Raw genomic sequence first — 20,095 nt, forward strand, 5'->3', positions numbered from 1 at the left:
AAAAAACTTCGTTCCTTCAGCACTTTATAAATTTTGTCAATTTTTCTTTTCCATTTGATTACGATTGTTAATTTATTTAAATTTTCAGTAATATGATGTAATTTTTGCACTTATAATTTCTTATATTTTTGAATTGTTTCAGTAGTGAGAGGGCCACGTGTTAGATGACTCTCTGGGTTAATAATTGTATCGTATTGTATGTTATTTTTGTTGTTCAGTGTTTTGTGTTGTTAGCAAGAGTATTTCGATAATATTGATAATAATGGAAGTTTCTTGTATAGCACATTTATACCACGTCTCAATGCGCTCTACGTTAATGACCAGCTGAGGACTTTACGAGCTAGTAGCAGCCTAGCCTCCTTCGCAGCCGTTCTTAGGGTCGTCACGCAACGTTTCCTAAGAACGGCTGCGAAGGAGGCTAGTAGCAGCCGTGCAGCTTACGATCATGAGTGATTTGTTAGTACATTAGTGTTATGCCTCCAGACAGGGATAGGCTGTGGAACCGGGAGACAATCCCCTACTCTTACTCGAATAATTCAACAAGTTCTTTTATGTCCCCCACTTTACTGCAGGTTAGGAAGGGTTGGGAGACAAGGCCTACGGTTTTAAGTCCTTATCCGAGAGTAACCATTTGCAGATATTAGTACACAGGCAGCAGCTTCTCCTCAGTTATTTTAAGACCCTGAGTGTTGGTCCAGCCGAGGCTTGAACCACGACCTCCCGCAACAGACCGACGCACTTACCAACTGATCTAACCGGGTGGCGGTTTTGATGATTCCATAGAAATATATATTAATTATAAGAGGTTTTCCATATTTGTTAAGAAGTGAAATCACTGTGAATGTATACATTTATCGTTGACTCAAGCAAAGCCATTTGTTATTACACCAACAGGGTTGGTGAGGGACGGGCATGCTGGAGTCTAGGCAACGCACATACAGCTTTGGGTAACCATGAGTTGGCCTTGGAATATGCACAAAAACATTATGATATTTCTAAAGAGGTGAGGTTAATTGTATGCGAAATATTTTCATGCTAAGAAACAAGCTTCTGTAGATTGAGTTGTGGACAGTGTAACTGGGGTACAAAAGAGGGTAAAGGGCAAAGTCATTTTGAGGTGAAAGGAATTAAATTGTCTGAAAGTGACGTTTAATATATGCAGGTTGGAGATCGTACAGGTCAGATTACAGCACAGATGAACATTTCTGACCTAAAGGCACTGTTAGGTATTCAAGACAAACAAACAGCTGTCAATGCTGAAAGGTACCAATTATTCTTGTTTAGTATAATACTTATACTAGAAACTAATGGGGGGAGGGGCTTATGAAATTACGAAAGGGAGGGGGAAAAAGCATAGAAATGTGTTCAATTAAAAAAGATTAATAGTTCGCAATAATATCTAAAGAAGCTATGGAACGCAAATGTGTTCAGAAAGAAACTACACTTTGAGTAGATTCCAATATGCTTTGGGGCTGCATGGCGGTGCTCCGTCAATGGAGGGGGCTTATGATTGAGGGGGGTTGCATCCGGGAGGGAATTTTCGTTAGAAGGTAAGTGGACTTAAATTGGGTAGGGGGGGAGGGGTCATTACTATTGTCGTCACAACTATTATCACCATCATCACCACCACCATTATCATCCCCGCTTCCACCATCATCATCACCATTTCCACCATCATTATCACCACCACTATCCTCACCACCACCATCATCATCATCCCCACCACCATCATCATCCTCAACACCATCATCATCACCACCATCATCATCCTCACCATCATCCTCACTGCCATAATCTCACCACCTCTTCTACCATCATCATCCTCACCATTATCCTCACCACTCCCACTATCACCATCCTCATCACCACTCCCACCACATCATTATCCTCACCATCATCCTCACCACCATTATCACCACCACCTCCACCATCAACATCCTTAGCATCATCCTCGCCACCATAATAACTGCCACTTCCAGCATCATCATCCTCACCATTATCCTCACCACCATTATCATCAACACTCCCACCATCATCATTCTCACCATCATCCTCAAAATAATCTCGCCACCATAATCTCACCACCATCATCCTCACCACTATTATCATCACCACCACCTTTATGGCAATAGATATGTGGAATAGTATTCCCATTGATATCAAAACATGTAAGAATACTATTTCGTTTCAAAAGCAACTTAAAAATTATCTACTAAACCAGCAAAGGTCTAAATAACTCAAACAACATTGTTATTTTCTTTATTAACTTCACTTGATACATACTGTAAAATATTTCCCTTATAGTAGTTACTTTTATATTTATTTGTTATATATATTATTAGTTCTTTAGTATTTTTTTTCTTAATATACATGTCAAATACTTTATTACACTCTTAACCTACAAAATGACAAGAAAATACTGGGAGCTTTCTCGAATACCTAACGGTTTATCTAGCTCTCAGGCTTATTGTCTACATAGTAACCTTTCTCTATTTATAAAGTAACCTTCAATTTTTTTAATATGTATCACGAACGTAAAGAGCAATAAAGATTCTATCTATCTACCATCACCTACAGTCGACCTCTTACAACAAAAGTCTTATTAATTAAAATACAATAAGTAAAGAGACATCTGAACTAATAGAGCTTCTAGTGGTCTCTGTAAAGGATTTCTTTCATATTCCTATATTTTTTTGCTTTAAAGTGAAGTCAGTGTTGCTGAACCAGATCAACGAAACGCGAGTCCTGGATCTATTAAACAACTGTTCCGTAAACACAGCAAAAATGATTCAGGTATAAATCACTTGCACACATCACTACCTCATCATTATGACGTTCTTACTGTATGTCTATATTGTGCGGCTATCAAGTAGATATTTAATGGTAATTATAAATATTAAGTACCTTTTAAGGGCCGGTCATTACTTATCGCCTGGGGGTCGGGGTGGATTTTAGGGGATCATTCGCTGCAGTACTATTATTAACTGCTAATCAAATACTTAGTGGTTGTTACTTTCTTATTTTTGTGTGAGCCCCCTTCCCCTAGTAATACCCGGTTAGCTCAGTTGGTAAGTGCGTCGGTCTGTTATGTGGGAGGTGGTGGTTCAAGCCTCGGCTGGACCAACACTCAGGGTCTTAAAATAACTAAGGAGAAGCTGCTGCATTTGTAATTACATCTGCAAATGGTTAGACCTTCAAGTCCTCTCGGACAAGGACTTAAAACCGTAGGCCTTGTCTCCCAACCCTTCCTAACCTACGATAAATGAGGAACATTAAAGAACCTGTTGAATTATTTGTGTAAGAGTAGGGGATTGTCTCCCGGTTCAACAGCCTATCCCTGTCTGGAGGCATAACACTAATGTACTAACGAATCACTCATGATTGTAACTGCACGGCTGCTACTAGCACAATAATATGCAGCCCGTAAAGTCCTCCACTGCTCATAAATGTAAAGCGCATCGAGACAATGTGAAATGCGCTATATATGAACCCCATTGTTGTTGTTAATAATAGTAGTAATAATAATAATAATAATAATAATAAATAATGGCAGGTCCCTAACTAGCATGCTACTTTTATTTTCAGAAAAGCGTAAAGACGGGCAGGTATGTTCACTTTTTTATCCGCTTTATTTTATTTTTCGGTCATTAAACACACTCTTGGATAGACAGATAAAATGACATTTGTATTTCCTGAACTTCGTGCAGGGAAAAGAACGAAGTCGTAAGCTATCTAGTCCTGTAGCTGGAAGTTCACGGCCAGTTGATGCTGCTCAAGTTCAAGTTAGAGTCTCGTCGAATCAGGTATGCATACATAAATTCGAAATGATCACATTTCTGTTGGTGGATATAACTCTTTTACTTCTAAACATAAGGCCCTCCCATGATGGCCAGATTGATTGGTTGATTGATTGATTAATTAATTAATTGATTAATTTAGCTTTGATTATATTTAAAGATAGCCAAAACGTTTATGAGGGAGTAAGCATATCCTGTATAACATTGTCTTGATAAAGGTTCATACTCCAAAGGTTATTGTAAATTATTGTTTCAATTTACAAGTTTTTCAGTTTACACGCTCATTAGCATATTGAAAGTAGTCTATAAACCTTGATATCTTCAAGATGCATCACTCAAATCATATTTTATGTGCACACGCATAGTGGTTGGCATCGAGCGTACGCTATAGCGTATATTGCCACGTTTCGTTTTCTTCTGCCATGACTGACTTGAGATTTGTAATTTCATTTACTCGCTGATGATTGAACAAGGAGCTCGAAAACTTGCGTGTTTAAAATATCAAATACACGTAGAAAAAAACGTTTTGATTTTGATCATTATCATCATTATGTAATGTTTAATAAACGAGCAGGAGTGTTTTATCGGGTATAAAACACGAGGCGTAGCCGAGTGGTTTTAGACCCGATAAAACACGATCTGCGAGTTTATTAAACGGCTTAAAAAACTCCAGATGTATGTTCTCATACTGTACCGAATTCTTTACGAAATGAACCAAGTTTGATAGAGAAAATCCAAGTTAAAGTTTATGCAAATGAAGACGAATCTATATCAGATATAAAACCTCCTTCATGGTCATGATTTCTATTGTGTTTTCTTCATGAATTATTAATGAGTTTTCTAACATCATTTATAACATAGCCACGATATTACGAGCGTTCTGATTGGTAATTTAGCATGCCCGTCAAAACTCTAATTGGTCTTATCTATCCATGTCATATGTATCAGAGTTATATTATTCAATAGACCTATCCCGAATTCGCTCGACTGACCACGAACTGGTTCAACCTCGACTTGAAACCATTGTTTCGTGAAAAGTCAAGCGAATTCGGGATAGGCCTATTACGGGCGTTTTTTGACCCATGACTTTATCATAGTACGTATTATGGTCTGTATCTGCTACGCTGTTTCTAATAGAACATTCTTTTCATGGATTAGGCAAGAGGGCTGATTGGTGATTCTCTTGATGACAATTTCTTTGACATGCTCAGTCGATATCAAGGGCAGCGAATGAATGAGCAAAGATGTGATGCTCCTAGTGAGATAGAAACAAAGAGTAAAAGTGCAGATGACTTGTTAGAATTGGTTGCAAGAATACAAGGAGATCGTATGGATGAACAAAGATTTGAGCTTAGAGACCCAGAAGATATTTTGGATACAGCTTCTCAGAGTAAGTGAGATGGCACTAAAATATTGACTACGGAATTAAAAGTAAGAAGTAATTTTCTCTTTATACCAGACTCCTTTTTCTTCGGATTATGATGACAATTTCTTGGATCATACTATGTACTTATTGACTGAGTCGGAGGGCGGGAAACTATTTGGCTCGAGGTCATGCCGTACGGACCGAACGGAGCGAGCCGAGAGCAGTACGGGCTTTTCCGGCCTGTCAACCCGTCCCTCCCCCATCACGTAACTTTATCCAAAGATTTTATTATAGCGCGCAAGCAGTGCGGTCATATGATAATGTGCGTCTATGGAATGTTCTTGACTTTAATTAATCTATTTATATATATTTAGCATATACCAACTTGTGTACTTCCTAAGAACGGGCGCGCTCATTGGTTAATTGGAGGTGAATATGTACGATATTCACCTCTGAATCTCGGAATATTGAGCCGGCAACAAAAAGGCATCTGCCGGCAATCGTCTTGCTACAATTTCCGATGAGGAAATTGAAAAATTGAAAGTAAATGCTATTCCTATCAATACTAAAAAGACAACGAAGTATGTACTAAGAGTTTGCTAAAAGTTTTGCTACAAGGTTTGCGTGAATTTGTCACCAAACTGCAATTTCTGTTTGCTTGTTTTTATTGAATTATTGTATATCAAGATAAGTTACTCTGTACACATGTTGGTATATGCTAAAACAATTATCGCCTCAGGCTCAGTGAATATGGAGAATATTTCCTGATAAATATTTCCCGATATTCACTTCGCCTTCGGCGAATAATTGCTTAATATATATACTGTATTTATATATAATTAATTTATTATTTATTTATTTTATGCTCAACAAAATTACTCTATTCTGATTGGATAAGAGGAGTACAATAAAATCAGTTTGAAGTAGAGTGACCACAGTAAATCCGTGAAACACTAATTACAAAATAGTTCAAAATAGTGCTAGTTAAACAATAGAAAACAATGGAATTTGCATGAAATTGTGCTATTTAGTATTTCGAAAGTTTTATGGACTCGTACCTATAATTTGCGAATTTGTACGAGAAGATCGTATGATTTCCTGTACATAAGTATAGGAAATCGCACGATTTCGGGTACAATTTGGAAATTAATAGACGTGAGTAATGTTTTGAGAGTTCTTTAATTGCATTCGCCTAAAGGCTCGTTCAATTACAAGAACTTTCAAAACATTACTCAAGTCTATTAATTTCCAAATTATACTCGAAATCGTGCGATCCCCTATACTAATACTAATACTAATGCTAATAATTAGATCTTATTAACCGAGCGGGAGGTCTGTACGGGATAATCTTGACCGAGGTCTGTACCCGACCGAGGTCAAGATTATCCCGTACAGATCGACCAAGCTCGGTTGATAAGAGTTTTATTATATGACCACTTTTCATTGAAAAGGACAAAATGTTTTCGCCGTAAGATTAATATGCGATCGGACCGGTTAATACCGGAGAATCTAGACTGGTCCGCGATGTGATCTATCCAATCAGATTGCTCGATTTGCTAGTGTCCAGGCTCTAAGATTCACGGTCATATAATAATTATCGTTATTATCATTATCATTATTTTGTACAACTGCTTTGTTGAAATGATTAGTTCTTACTTATATGTATATATCGATCCTTAGGTAAACCGGTAATTAAATTGAAAAAGGATGCGTCAGGAGCCATCTCAGATGATTTGTATGAAATCGTACTACGAAGTCAGGTACATCAAACATATCCCTCAAACAAAATACAAGGAAATTTAATTATAACTCTTGCCAGAAAAAGTGCAGCAAAAGAGACAGCTACTGCATTTGTACTTTGGTTCTGGCTAAACGAGCCGCATCGCCCGTAAAAACTGTTTTATGATGAAAATAGAATAGAATAGAAATTCATTAAAATATTTACATAGTAGTTTACAATGAATTACGTAAATTACAAATACTAAAATTAGTTAATAAATAATTGAATAAAGGAGGTGTGTACTATAAAAATTATATATGTATTCTTATATATTACTAATAAATTAATACTATAAAATCTTTATGAAAATTATATCTATTATATATGTGTGTGTACACATTGGCTTAGTGATTAAAAAATACACTCACAGATGATTAGTATCACCCTTTATGTCATTAAATAATTTTATGAAAAGATCCTTGTGATGTTGTTCAAGAGTACATAGATTGGAGCTGCTAAGGGCTGATTTACAGTTTAAATGTGGATGGATAATTGACATTGCCCTTTTCTGTATTCTTTCAAGTTCATTGACTAGATATTTAGGTAAGGAGCAATGAAGAAACTGGAACAGCATAATCAATAGCAGATCTAATACAAGTTTCGTAAAACAATAATGAGTCAGTTGTTGTCGCCTTTGCCATTTTAAATTGGACTAGAAAGTAGAGCTTTTTGGATGCTTTTTTTACAACTTCATTGACGTGAGAATTCCAACTAAGGTTGTTACTTATAGTTAGACCTAGCAATTTGGCATCATCTACATATAAAAAGCCGTTCTTGCGAAAAAAAGAATACAGAACATCGTTTCCAATGAAAAATTGTTCTACGGAAAGACTACCATACCCTAAAATATCAGGTTCTGTTTTTTTAAGCGTCGTAAGTAAAGAAAAATGGCGCTATGCCCTATTATTATGCACAATGCATTGAATGTTTGGGGAAAAGTATTTTCAGCAGTTATGCCAGCTTTTTAAACTTCGTAATACAGTAGTTTGGTTTTGCTAACTGATTTAATGATCTTTATTGTTTCCAGGCACATCGCATAGAAGACCAACGTAGCGAACCACCTCTTCACAGACAAGCCCCTACAGTTCCAGATGAGGATTTCTTTGGTCTTATACTGAGACTTCAGTCGAACAGAATGGATGATCAACGATCTTCTCTACCTGGTAACATCGATCGTTATAATCATAAGTAATTTTGAGCAGCTATTTATTCTGGAAGTAATCTTTATGAGTAATATAGATGCTCAACTACTGGCTGTTTAAGGCCCTAAGGATCACTGTTGATCTTGGGCAATGGTTTCAAATGCTGAAGAACATGATATAAAATTTACTGACTAAAGGTTATTCTAGGTTGTAGTGTTAACTGGATTTCTTCAGCCAGTAAGTAATATTCAGTAATGTAATATTAAACCTGCTTGACATGTGCTGTCTTTTAGTAATAGTGGGATGAATAGCATATTATTTGAAATTTTTCTTAGCCTTTGACGTCACAGACTCCTATAAAAATTCACAAAAATATAATACTTCCCATCCAAATATCAGGAAAAAAGCTTTAACCAGTTTCATCTGAATTAGAATTTGGATATTCCCCCTTTAATAATTTATATAGTCCACCTGTAACCTATAACTCCTTTCAAGAAAATCTGAATTTGCTTTTGTCCGCTGCCGCAGGGGATTGACCCTCCTACATCTTGAAAACATTTAAAACTGTGTTGGTTTATCTTTTCAGCTACTTTTGTATTTTCAAATTTACTGTAATGGGTTTCCTTAAATGTATTCTGTAGTTAAACACCATAGTTACCTTCCAACGTTTATTATTTAGCATGCATAGTGGCCCAAAGGGGATGGGGTTTGACTGGGGCAATAGGGAAGGGTACACGAAGGAATCTTTACAGATCTCTTCATACCCAACCCCACAGGGCCACTACCCATGTTATAGCATAAACACTAACTCATAAAAAAGTCTAATATATTACTTAGTTACTTTTTCATGCATTTTTTCTTTTGTGTGCACTTTATGGTGTGCTATTATGAATTTGAAAATGTGTTCCAATAACTAAACTTACGAAATTACTCAACAGATTTTTTTTACTTTAATGATTTCATTTTCGCTGTGTTTAAGACTTGGCTTTTTCAGATGAAGTTTGCAAATTGAATTACAAAGAAGCATCTAACTTTACCACTCTTTTCACTGCTACGCGCTGATCATGACAACAGTCGCAACAGTGAAATAGGGCAATATACTGCCACCAATAAGAGAATATAAAGGTACCGACCAATTTATTTGATTTATGGAAGTAAATTTCCCTGCCGACATGAAAAAAGTAGTAAGCAATACGTTAAATTGTTTGCAGTAGCTCCTTCTATGCAGCTCTACATTAAACTGTTTTGCGCTTGTTATTAAAGTGCCTATTATCCTTCTGACAATATTCAAAGTATTGATTCTACATGAGGTAAGATGTTGAATAACCCCAAAAAAAACTCATGCTGCTTCTTGAAGTTATAGAGGTTTTTCCATGTCATATGCTAATACACCAGTTTCGAATTCCAAGTTACCGCTGTGTTCCTTAATTACAGACTCATTTGCACAGGGTTAGCCTCGTATCAGTGTTTAAATATTCACAAATACCAACGGTAAAGTAAAGAATGCACAACTTCAACAATACAAACACTTTGAAGCTCGACGGACCTTGACTGCAACACGTGAATATTCTGCACAAACTCGAGGCTAACCCTGTGCAAATGAGTCTGTAATCAAGAAACACAGCGGTAATTTGGAATTCGAAACGGGTCTATTCTGTGACGTATGAGCAGGCATTTATGGTCATTATTTGAAACACCGTCTTCTAGGCGAAAACTAACTTGCCATAATTTCTATAAAATCTAAAATTATAAATGATTACTCCTCATACATCACAGCATTAGCATATGACATAGAAAAACCTTTATAACTTGAAGAAGCCACACTCAAACTATATTTTTTCCCCAGATTAATCTTTCCCCATGTAGAATCATACTGTGAATATTGTCAGAAGGGTAATAAGCACTTTATTAGAGACGATAATAGGTGGGCGTAAGATGACAAAATTTGTTTTGGATGATTGTTATTTAGATTGCCAACAAAAAATCTATTGGACAAAAAGTGACAAAAACTATTGTTGAAATAGGTGGCATAATTATTAACATTGCACTTTCAGCATTCATAAACATTATGTCCACCTATATTTGTTAGGATCAAGCCAATGATGTTTCTTGAAAAAAACTCCAAGCTCTGTTGCAGGTTCAAATCATGCCTGGAGCTGTGTTTTCTTTTCTGAGAAAAATAGCTTGACGACAAAAAATTGACTCAATTATAAGATGTCTGCACCATTGGCATAATGTCTGGGTGTGGCAGCCTTGGGTCTTTCAAATTAATTTTCTCAGCAGTGCCTTTGATTTAAAATACTGTGTTCTGACCTAAATGTCATATGAATAAGGCATTATAGCATCAAATACTTAGCACCTTTCTCAAGGGGCAATGAAATTAAGAGTAGGAAGGCAGATTCACTTTGACTTTTCTCCTTTTTTAATGACCTGTATCTTTTTGTTAATTTAATTTTTGACTGACTGACTGACTGATTGATACATACAAGTAATAGCTGCCAAATACCGGTGAAGTTGAAACTTTGCTATGGAGCGTTTACAAAGAAAATATTTTTTTATGAAATGATTTGACTTTTTAAGCTAATTTTATCGCAAAATCTTTTAGTCAGAAAGTCTTGTATTGACAGCCCATATTTAGACAATAATTAATTACCTCTTGGCCTTTAAAGCACTTAATCTCAAGTTTGTGTGACATCAGCTACATGCATGAATTTTAGCTTGAAAATACATACATTTAGTTTGTGAGTTTGATGGATGCAAACTGAGGCACATGAAAATGTGCTTACATATTATTGAGTGACTGGGTCACTCGAACATGAAAGTGCTCTAACTATTGATATAATACTATAGTTAACAAATGTAAAATAGACTGAACATAATACAATGCGAGTGAAATAAAATTTTTTAAATATTTTTTTGTCTTTCTTGTTATCAAAAAAAAACTCAGTTAATTGCTAGTTACTGGTTCAATCATCTATAAAATTTATTGCATGAAAAATCAAGGTTGAGTTCCCCTCTAGTGATAATATAGTGGCTCGTGGGCGTTACTCTTGGAGGAATATAATATATATACGAGGAAGCTTAGCTCATCAAGCTTTTACACAGCCAAAACAGATGGTTCATTATTTATTTAAATGACTTTTGGCATCATGTTTACTGCTAACTGCTAGGAATCAAACCCAGAATCACACCTGCAAACAAGGAAAAACACTCAGCATCAACGAAATTCAATATGGCAACTCTTCCAGCAACAATCAACTTCATTATGATGCCTTGCTAAATGTAGAAAGTTTGACAGCAAATGCCTGGTGTTGAACTGCAGTTTGAGGTTGGTGGAACCTACAACAATGTCATGCTAAAGGTCTCTATGCTGCCCAAAGAAGGCTGCAAAAATGGGTAGGATCACAATATTTGTTCCTTTGAAGGGGAGCACAGTTTACTTACTGAAATATACTTACTCACTCAATTATCAGATATTAATCTAAACCTAATTAGGTTAATTAACTTCATTATGGTGCCTTGCTAAATGTAGAAAGTTTGATGGAAAAGTTTGTGCTTTGTGGTACCTATGATAATGTCATGCTAAAGGTCTATATTCTGCCTGAAGGTCTGCCACCAAAGAAGGCTGAAAAAACAATGGGTAGGGTACTGCCACAATATTTGTACCTTTGAAGGGAAGTACAGTTTACTCATCCTGTGAGATGTACTTACTGAATGGACTATCAGATATTAATCTAAACCTACTAATGGTCTATAATAAATCCAGTGCTCTGAATCATTGAGTCTGAATCTGTTGTGGGATGATGTCTAGTACTGACCATGCACACACTTGCACATAGCTTAACTAAACTAGAGTTTGAAAGCTGTATGGAGATATGTGCATCCCTGAATAATTATCATTTTTATTATTGAAGAGTCAAATCTTTATTTGAAATAAGCAAACAGAAAAATACATACAATCATACATTATTTTTACCAATTTGAAGAATCATAGGTCAAAAGATTCATTGAAAAAGCACTCTCCAGGCATATTAAAGAACTAAAGCCGGACTCTGTATTTTGGAAGAATTCGTTCTAATACAAAGGTCGGAAAGTCACAAAGAGCAAAATAAGGGATAAGCAATTAGAGCAATCTACTACTGAGTGTGAGGTTCTGAAATGTCGATTTAGTACAGGATTCCCTTCAAAATTCGATAAAATAACAAAGAAATACACAAAGTACAAATTGGAATCAAAATAAAAGATAGATTATCCATCTTACGCAGTCAAATTGAGCGTTTAAATCAAGTGAATTACTTGGTGATTTGTGTAATTACAAAGGTAAGTTTATGAAATGCACAAAAAAGGCACCAGGTAGTATCCGGGAGTTCACCAAAGGCAGTTTGATTATATAATTGATGAATAAATTTAAAAAATGTGTAATGTATATATTGAAATGAAATGAATTTTATTTGAAATATGTTGATAATGATAAAATTATGTATTATGGGCCATGTTTTATTACTCACTCTTATTCATGAAATAGTAATTATTTTCTTAATTTTATTTTTTGAGTCACATTTATATATTGTATAAAGATATGAACTTACGGATATCGACGCTATATAAATTATTCCTTATTATTATTATTATTATTATTAAACAGCACAAAACTTAAATGAAGAATTACAAACTAGAGTATGAAACATGAAACCACATAGCATAATCTTGTTTTTGTTTTATCAATATTGCTGATAACATTTGAAGGTGTATATGTCAATGTTGCAATAAGATGTTCAAGTAGATTAATATTATTCACTTTTACATCTTGTTACTATGTGTAAATAAAACCATGCAATTACTGAAAATCTTTTCATTCGTTTTTTTTTTTTTTTTGCTTCACAATAATGTAATACTGTGTTAAATGAGCATGAATGAAATTCAGGCAAGTTAAAACCGAGTCGTAGCGGCCAGCGGCTACCCACCCCAATAATATGCGGTGGGGGTGGGAGGTGGGGCGTGTTTTTGCTAAGGACTTAGTGGCAGCTTGCCAGCAGTCTTGGTAGTTTTGGCTGTGAGCGTGCAGCAAAAAATTTTTATCCCGCCCGCCCACTCCTCTATGGTGGGAGCAAGGTGAGTATTATTCCACTGAGTGGTCAGTGTGACAGGTACCAGGTGGTGAGCTGTGGCCCGGTCGCCATGGTTACCTCTGTGGTAGGGCGTAGTCTGATTGATGCGCACAGCTCGCACCATGGTATCTAACCCCAAACTTATCTAGACGATGAGTTTTAATGGCATCAATGTGTTTGATTTACGGCAGTCTATTGCAAAGTGCACGTCGTGATTTTTGTCAGGGGTGGCCACGTAGCAATGCAAACGCTGGTAATAAACCTTTTCTATTTTTTTTCCTTAATTTCTAGATATTTGATTGCAACCAGTAACATCTGTTCTTCTGGACGTTCATTGTTGGCATTTTGAAAGTAGAAACAAAGTGGCACAGATGTTTTAATTCATAAAACAACCTAATAACATGAAAAATATAACATGCTAAATTACAATTTCATCTGTGAGTTAGCCTTGCCCTGTTTTCAATCAGCCCATGGACAGGCTTCTCAGGGTACTGCTAAACATTTAAGATTGAAGGGACTGTATGATCAAAAACCTTCATAAAAACCTCTCTGAACTTGATACATGTATATTGGTAAATTCCCTATTACATCTTGGTAACTTAAGGAGGCTCAGGGTAGTTTTAGTCTGGCACACCTAGCCGCATTGAAACGGCTACAACTTCGTCTTGAATAACTCGATCTGCAAGCGATTTTCACACAATGTCAGGAAAGGATTAAATTCTAACGTTATGGATTTTTTGATATGAAGCTAAATGACCCCATTTGTTGTGAAAAGCGATAGAAAATATCGTTGAAAGCGGCATTCAAAAAATTGTCGAACGATTTTTTTCTAAATGAAGTCACTAAAAGATGTATCTTTTACAAATATTCTCCTTTAATTTCATATGCATTGAAGGGTTTTAAGGCAGTCAAATAAAAATAAGTACGCTCATAACTACTTTCGCTCACGGCTGCTTGTTGATTATTCACGCTTGACTTCCGTGTTATTCCTTGTTGTGTGCTGTTAGTATCAAGCGTACTTATTTTTCAAAAAATCCATAACGTTAGAAAGAAAGTCACAATTTGATTCATACTCAATAACGACAGTGTCTATATATGTACCTATATTCTAGCTAATATAAATATTGAATCCACTAAATTAAAGTCCCGATTTTGAGGGTATAAAGTTGACACGCTGGAAATAATAGTAAAAGTCCATGAAAATATTCACCGTGTAATATTTGGAAAACACTCTCATACATTTTTTTCATATTGCAATATGTTAGGTGCCTTGATGAATACTATCGACTGGTGCAAGTTGCTTTGAAAGTTTAGGTCTAGTTTTCGAGAAAATAAGCGGTAAACGATTTCTATGATGTCATCATTACGTCATAATGAAAAGGCCGCTTTAAACTAATTTATCATCTTTGAAACCTTTAATCCTTTCCTGACATTGTGTGAAAATCGCTTGCAGATCGAGTTATTCAAGACGAAGTTGTAGCCGTTTCAATGCGGCTAGGTGTGCCAGACCAAAACTACCCTGAGCCTCCTTAATTAAAGTCAAATACTGGTATGCCTTTTAACTTTTAACAATGTAACTACATGATTGTTTGAATACATGTACACGCATACTAACCCCTATATCATTCAATTTGAGCTATAACAACCATCATAAATACCCCAAACAGGAGTCCTATGACCTCTTTTATTGACTGTCCAATCTTGGAATCACCAAGTAATTCAGGAATAACAGATACTGTTGCTATGTAAATAAATCCACCAGCGGTGAATGGAAGAATCCACAAGGTTGCTGAAGAACCAATGTTATGTGCCAAGAGACCACAAAGTGTCCCAGCAATAGCGCCAGTAGCTGTAGACAACTGTAGGTACATGGCCTAAAACCAAATTTTAATCATTAACACTTTATAACAGTTTATGTCTAGACTAATGTTTAAATAGTGCTTAACAAAATTAATAAGGAGTGTTTTAACAATTAAACTATCATGTTTTAGACCTCATAATTTAAAAATGATAGTCAGCAAGCCTAATGATTTTTTGGGGGTGGGGAGGGGGAGTGGGGGCTTTAAAACTCATGAATAAATACTAACATTTTAGTTGTCATTCGTGCCCAGACAAAGGTTCATGTAAGTTTATTTGAAGACTTACTGTCCTGTCAAAGGACAGTGTAATAAAATGATCACAGATAACCTCTGAAATCTTACAGTTATCTATTGGCACCACTGCCTTGAAATTAGCATACTGTTGGCTCTTTGGGATGGCTGTGCATTTCAGTGATGAAAAATTTATCAAATTATGAAGGTCTATGTTTGTGATGTTTATGGTCATGCAATCAAATTTGACCAAAGATTTATTAATTATTTGTCAGTTTTTTTAAACCATTCAACTTGAAAGTCATGCTGCATCAGGTCTAGCACTTGTTTGCCTTGTCTAAGTTTTAAACCTGTTGAATCAATTGTTACATACAATTTATTGATATAACTTACCTTTTTCTTGTCACAACCAGACTGAACAAGAATTGCAAAGTCTCCAATCTCATGAGGTACTTCATGTAATAGAATAGTTAGTGTAGTAACAATTCCAAGATTGCGGCTAACCAAAAATGACGCTCCTATTGCAAGACCATCAGTAAAATTGTGTGTAAAGTCAGCTGCTAGATTAAGGTAACCTGCTACCTTAATCTCCTTTGGTTCTAAAATAAAATATAAGTAAAAATATAAATGTCTTCTAAAATATAAATTTATAAACATATACATACTAAGAGTCAAGCACTTGTAAAAACTTTGTATAAGATTTAAAAGCTTTTTTTTTTTACTCAACGTATGTTTATCAATCCATTTCCAGCTGTTTAAAGACAGTTTATCTTGGTGGGTTGAGTTAATTTAAGGTGATTCCATAGTTTTGCACTGCAATTCCCTATGCACTGTTTTTCACAAGGTATTTCAAATTTTCCCATTAAACTGTTAGTCTATAAGAAAGAATGAATGTTTAATGAAGTATTATTATCATCTGGATGGATGTAATTTGACTCTAAAGATGACTTCCGCTCAGGTTGTCGAAACGTCGGTCCCATTAAACAGTCCGTTTCAGGATTACATCCACCCGGATGATCATATACTTTGATAAACAAAAGAATATATCTGTATGGGGCTAGAAAAAAATCGAAAAAGTCATAAAACGCACACCAGACATTGCCAGGGATTACTACAAGACACATAATAAGTTGCAATAAGCCTGAAGCAAGATGACGTTTTACCCCCGACTCTACACCATAATAGTTTTTAAAATTTCTTTCATATTAAAATTTTTGATTCCTTAGAGAATACAGGAACAGGGGAATACAGGGAATACAGGGAATTTGACGCTGAATATATGTCCGAATGGGCGGGCATTTGACTTTTGACTAAATATAGTGGCACTTTTTATCATAATTGCATAAATTAGCATATTGCAAAATTTTACGCTTGGATCGTGCTTAGAGGACTCTGGTTCGCCTGTGAATCTAAAAAAAAATCCAAATACCTTTGTTCAAAATCTGGGATGGCACAAGAGAAGATAGAAAAGCTTTTTTGGCGGATTCCTTTGTGCACTCTTTTCAAAAGAAAGGTTGAACTTCAAATTGATTACGATCTCACTGAAATCGAATCGCCACAAAAATTTGGTTTGAAAATACAATCTTATCCTTGTCGCTTCTTTGAGAAACAGGGAAAGAAAAGCTTGGAATTAAAAAGAAACTTTTCAAGGTGGATGACAAAACAGAACGAGTAGATGAAGATAAGTTTTTGTAGTCCAAAACAATAAATATGTTTACGCTAATTCAAAAGTCAGCAAAGATTTCAAGTCTAGATTCTTATTTAATCCTTATTTAATTCTTTATATAAAGCTATAAATGATAAAACGATCTCAAAAGGTACTTAGCATGAAACTTGTTGGATGTATACAGGCTCAGTTTTGTACTTTTTAGGCAAAATTAGAGATTCATTGGACTGGAGGGGCGGGCATTTGACCACTTTGTGGAGCCTGAACGGTGGAGCATTTGATCATTTTTTTGGCCCGCATGGTGGGGAATTTGACCAATTTTTTTTAAAAAGTCAAATGCCCGGGGGGTTGCCGGGGGGGGGGGATGGGAACCTTTGGAATTGACTCATACATAATTAAAGAACAAAAGCAGTGTGAAAAGGATTATGGTCTAGAGACGGGGGTAAAACGTCATCTCGCTTCATGCTTATTGAAGTGAATTATAAATTTACTCTGAAAATCGACAGCTGCAAAGTTCTCATACATTTTTTTGTTATACCAACGTTGATTTTGGGTTACCTGTGGTTAAGCTTAACTAAGTAATCATAAAAAAATCGGATCATTTCGTAACCATAGTTTATAAAAGCATAAGATGTCCTAAAATGTACAAAAAGGAGATTCCTTTTTGAAGAAAATAGGAACCATTGGGTTGATTTCTCTAAGCCTAATTTTGTAAGTCATTCAATCCTGTCGGCTTTTCATGAGTCACCACGTGTTGTCAGAGAGATAGAATACGTGGCAAGATTGAGGAGGCTGGGAAAAGTAACATCGGAAATTTTACAAAATCCTTAAATTCTGTCAACAAAAAGTTACTAAAGATAGCTCAAAAGTACCTATGTATAACATTTCTCTTTACTATACAAGAACAAATGTGTACATGTGGTTTATACATATTTTCGTGGAGATCGGCTGCCTGTATTTATTCAGCTAGAGACCATATATTCCTACGCCGACACGTCACTTTTCTCTGATCTTGCATAATTTTTACAGGTCTGAACAACATCGAAAGCGATATATTTACTTTGCAATCTTGACTCATCATCAGAAGTAAAGATTATGAACATTAAATTTGATTAAAAAGTAGGGGAATACGACGAATAGTTTTCTATTAAAATTTAAGAAAAAAAAATTTTTTTCGGCTTGGAAGAACGTCCTTGTTCAAATCCGTATCGTCAAATCGTAAAGCAAATAAAAAGCAATGTACATAAAAATAAAAGTTTTCGAGGACCTTTGACGTGTTGGCACTGTTGAATATAATTAAAAGGCTCCTGAAAATAATCAAGTTTTTCTTTGACTGCTTTTATCTTTATAGGCTAAAGCCTTTGACTGGACATTAAAAATTTAAGTATTGTGCTTTTGAACTACAAAAGTAAGCTTACCTGTGGATCTTTATAAGCTAATAAAAAAATTGAGAAAAAATTATTTACAAAAATAAGCTCAGCTTACCAATAATTTCAGTTTGGTCATTTTCTTTTGTCGTATCTTCTTCTTCAGATTTATCTTCTTCAGTTTTCTTTCTCTTACGGACATTTTCATCGTCCTTTTTCTTCACTTCTTCACTGTCGGTAGTTTTACTAGAGGAAGGCTCATGGCCATGGGAGTGTCCGTGCCCTCCTTTAACATATCTCACAAATTTCTCCACAATAAGAAATGCTATAATACCACCAAGAACCCAGAATCCTACAGTCATGTCGCTAGAATGACTGTGGCCATGACCATGACCATGACCATGGTCATGATCATGAGAATGGCTGTGCTCTTCCAGATGGCTGTGAGGATTGATAGCATGTGGAATCAAGTGCAAGAACGCGTCACCAAGAAGTCCACCAGATGCAAAGGCTAGAAGAATTTTCAAAAGCGGCTTTTGTTCAGCAGTGTTTCCAGTCAACGGAATAAAAAATAAGATGAAAAATGGGGCAGCACTTATGAGAATAGTAGAAGATAGAGCCTCTATCCAAATCGTCACGGTGCTTCGAATGGGTTTAGGGGTAAGCGGCATTTTTGTCTTTGCACTTGCAGTGGGTACTTCTGGTTCGTTCATTTCGCGACTGTATCTATTGAAAACAGAGCTTTCTTCCATGCCATCGTGATGGTGTTCATGATGGTGTTCATGACGATGTTCAGGTCCATGATCATGTTGTTCATGTTCATGTCCGTGGTGGTGATGTTCCTGATGACCGTTTGGATGCTCATGATGATGATGGTGGTGTTGTTCATGGCTATGTCCATGCTCGTGACCGTGTCCAGATACACACACAACGAGAGTCAAAATAACGCAAAATACGATTGCCACAATAGTCTTCATAGCTGTCTCTCCAGTTCACAAATGTCAAATATTTTGACTGGTTTGATTTATATTGAAACTACGGTTATTTTTTCCAGCTGAATACCTGGCGAGTATGCGCATTATGGCTAGCAAATCGGAGAGGAGTCTGGTACGAGAGTATTTGAAAGACCCATTCCCAGGTTCCCATTCGTGTGAAAATGGCGGGAAAGTTTACTGAACATTCGATCAACCTTCAAATATTTGACTAAATGCTGTTTTTTTACGCTTAAGAAGATGAAAATTAGACGTTTAAAGTGAAAAAAATGTACATTGCTGATGTTTCGTATGATTTAGAAGTTTGATTTCTGTAATGCGATGGAGTTTGAAGATTGTAGGAGCGAAGCAAGTATTGGCTTGGAGAACAGCATATCAACAGTTTTAGGTGACGATGAGCAACAGTGCATTTCTTTACCGCAACGAAACTGCTCTTCACCATCTGGAAAACGAAAAAGGAAACAAAGCTCACCTCCATCTAGTCCCAGTGCCATTGAAGGTAACGTTTTTACTGCAAAACGAATGGATATACAAGTGTATACAATACTTATTCTTGTGGCTATTAATTAAGCTTACGATGTAGGCCTTGAGATATTAAAGTCAATCTGGCGTGAACGAAGTTTTGTCTTGAATATTACACGTGTAACGATAATAAGCTTAATCTATCATATAGTACTAGTTTTGCTTTTTTAGTTTAGGCGAAGAATGTTTACCTTAAATACTTTTTACCTATGATTTTCATAAATGAAACATGGATGACTATTATAATACAGTTTCTTTGTTTGTA

The 20,095-nt window shown here is 35.8% G+C and overlaps 3 protein-coding genes across 3 annotated transcripts in view; 2 read left to right on the top strand and 1 right to left on the bottom strand.

Moving 5' to 3' along the window:
* The window catches only part of LOC116303052 (uncharacterized), a 38,280-nt gene extending 27,282 nt beyond the window's left edge, over positions 1-10,998 (top strand). The window contains exons 7-14 of the mRNA XM_031712498.2: positions 895-1,003; positions 1,163-1,263; positions 2,705-2,793; positions 3,586-3,605; positions 3,708-3,803; positions 4,956-5,187; positions 6,844-6,923; positions 7,971-10,998. Of these exons, the coding sequence (XP_031568358.1) occupies positions 895-1,003; positions 1,163-1,263; positions 2,705-2,793; positions 3,586-3,605; positions 3,708-3,803; positions 4,956-5,187; positions 6,844-6,923; positions 7,971-8,135 (892 nt within the window). The 3' untranslated portion in view covers positions 8,136-10,998. The remainder of the gene's footprint in view (positions 1-894; positions 1,004-1,162; positions 1,264-2,704; positions 2,794-3,585; positions 3,606-3,707; positions 3,804-4,955; positions 5,188-6,843; positions 6,924-7,970) is intronic.
* A 2,558-nt stretch (positions 10,999-13,556) lies between these two features.
* Positions 13,557-19,331, bottom strand: LOC116303056 (zinc transporter Slc39a7). The gene is made up of 3 exons (XM_031712500.2): positions 18,435-19,331; positions 15,677-15,882; positions 13,557-15,067 (listed from the first exon to the last, which is right to left on the bottom strand). Exons 1-3 carry the CDS (start codon positions 19,291-19,293, stop codon positions 14,816-14,818), a joined length of 1,317 nt encoding a protein of 438 aa, XP_031568360.1. The 5' UTR covers positions 19,294-19,331; the 3' UTR covers positions 13,557-14,815.
* Positions 19,332-19,465: 134 nt separating this feature from the next.
* Positions 19,466-20,095, top strand: part of LOC116303053 (cell division cycle 7-related protein kinase) — a 36,293-nt gene continuing 35,663 nt past the window's right edge. Inside the window, exon 1 of the mRNA XM_031712499.2 lies at positions 19,466-19,807. Within this exon, the coding sequence (XP_031568359.2) occupies positions 19,630-19,807 (178 nt within the window). The 5' untranslated portion in view covers positions 19,466-19,629. The remainder of the gene's footprint in view (positions 19,808-20,095) is intronic.

The sequence above is a fragment of the Actinia tenebrosa genome, unplaced genomic scaffold (assembly GCF_029948245.1).
Source record: "Actinia tenebrosa isolate PJP-AT-01 unplaced genomic scaffold, QUT_ActTen_1.0 PGA_scaffold9__36_contigs__length_13948895, whole genome shotgun sequence".
NCBI classification, from domain to species: Eukaryota; Metazoa; Cnidaria; class Anthozoa; order Actiniaria; family Actiniidae; genus Actinia; species Actinia tenebrosa.

What these genes read in the sequence shown, in the direction of transcription:
- LOC116303056 (XM_031712500.2), bottom strand. Translation starts at nt 19,293, where the DNA reads ATGAAGACTATTGTGGCAATCGTATTTTGCGTTATTTTGACTCTCGTT. An exon ending in TGACCAAACTGAAATTATTG is followed by an intron (nt 15,883 to 18,434) that starts GTAAGCTGAGCT and finishes ATTTTATTTTAG; the next exon opens with AACCAAAGGAGATTAAGGTA. An exon ending in CTGGTTGTGACAAGAAAAAG is followed by an intron (nt 15,068 to 15,676) that starts GTAAGTTATATC and finishes ATTTGGTTTTAG; the next exon opens with GCCATGTACCTACAGTTGTC.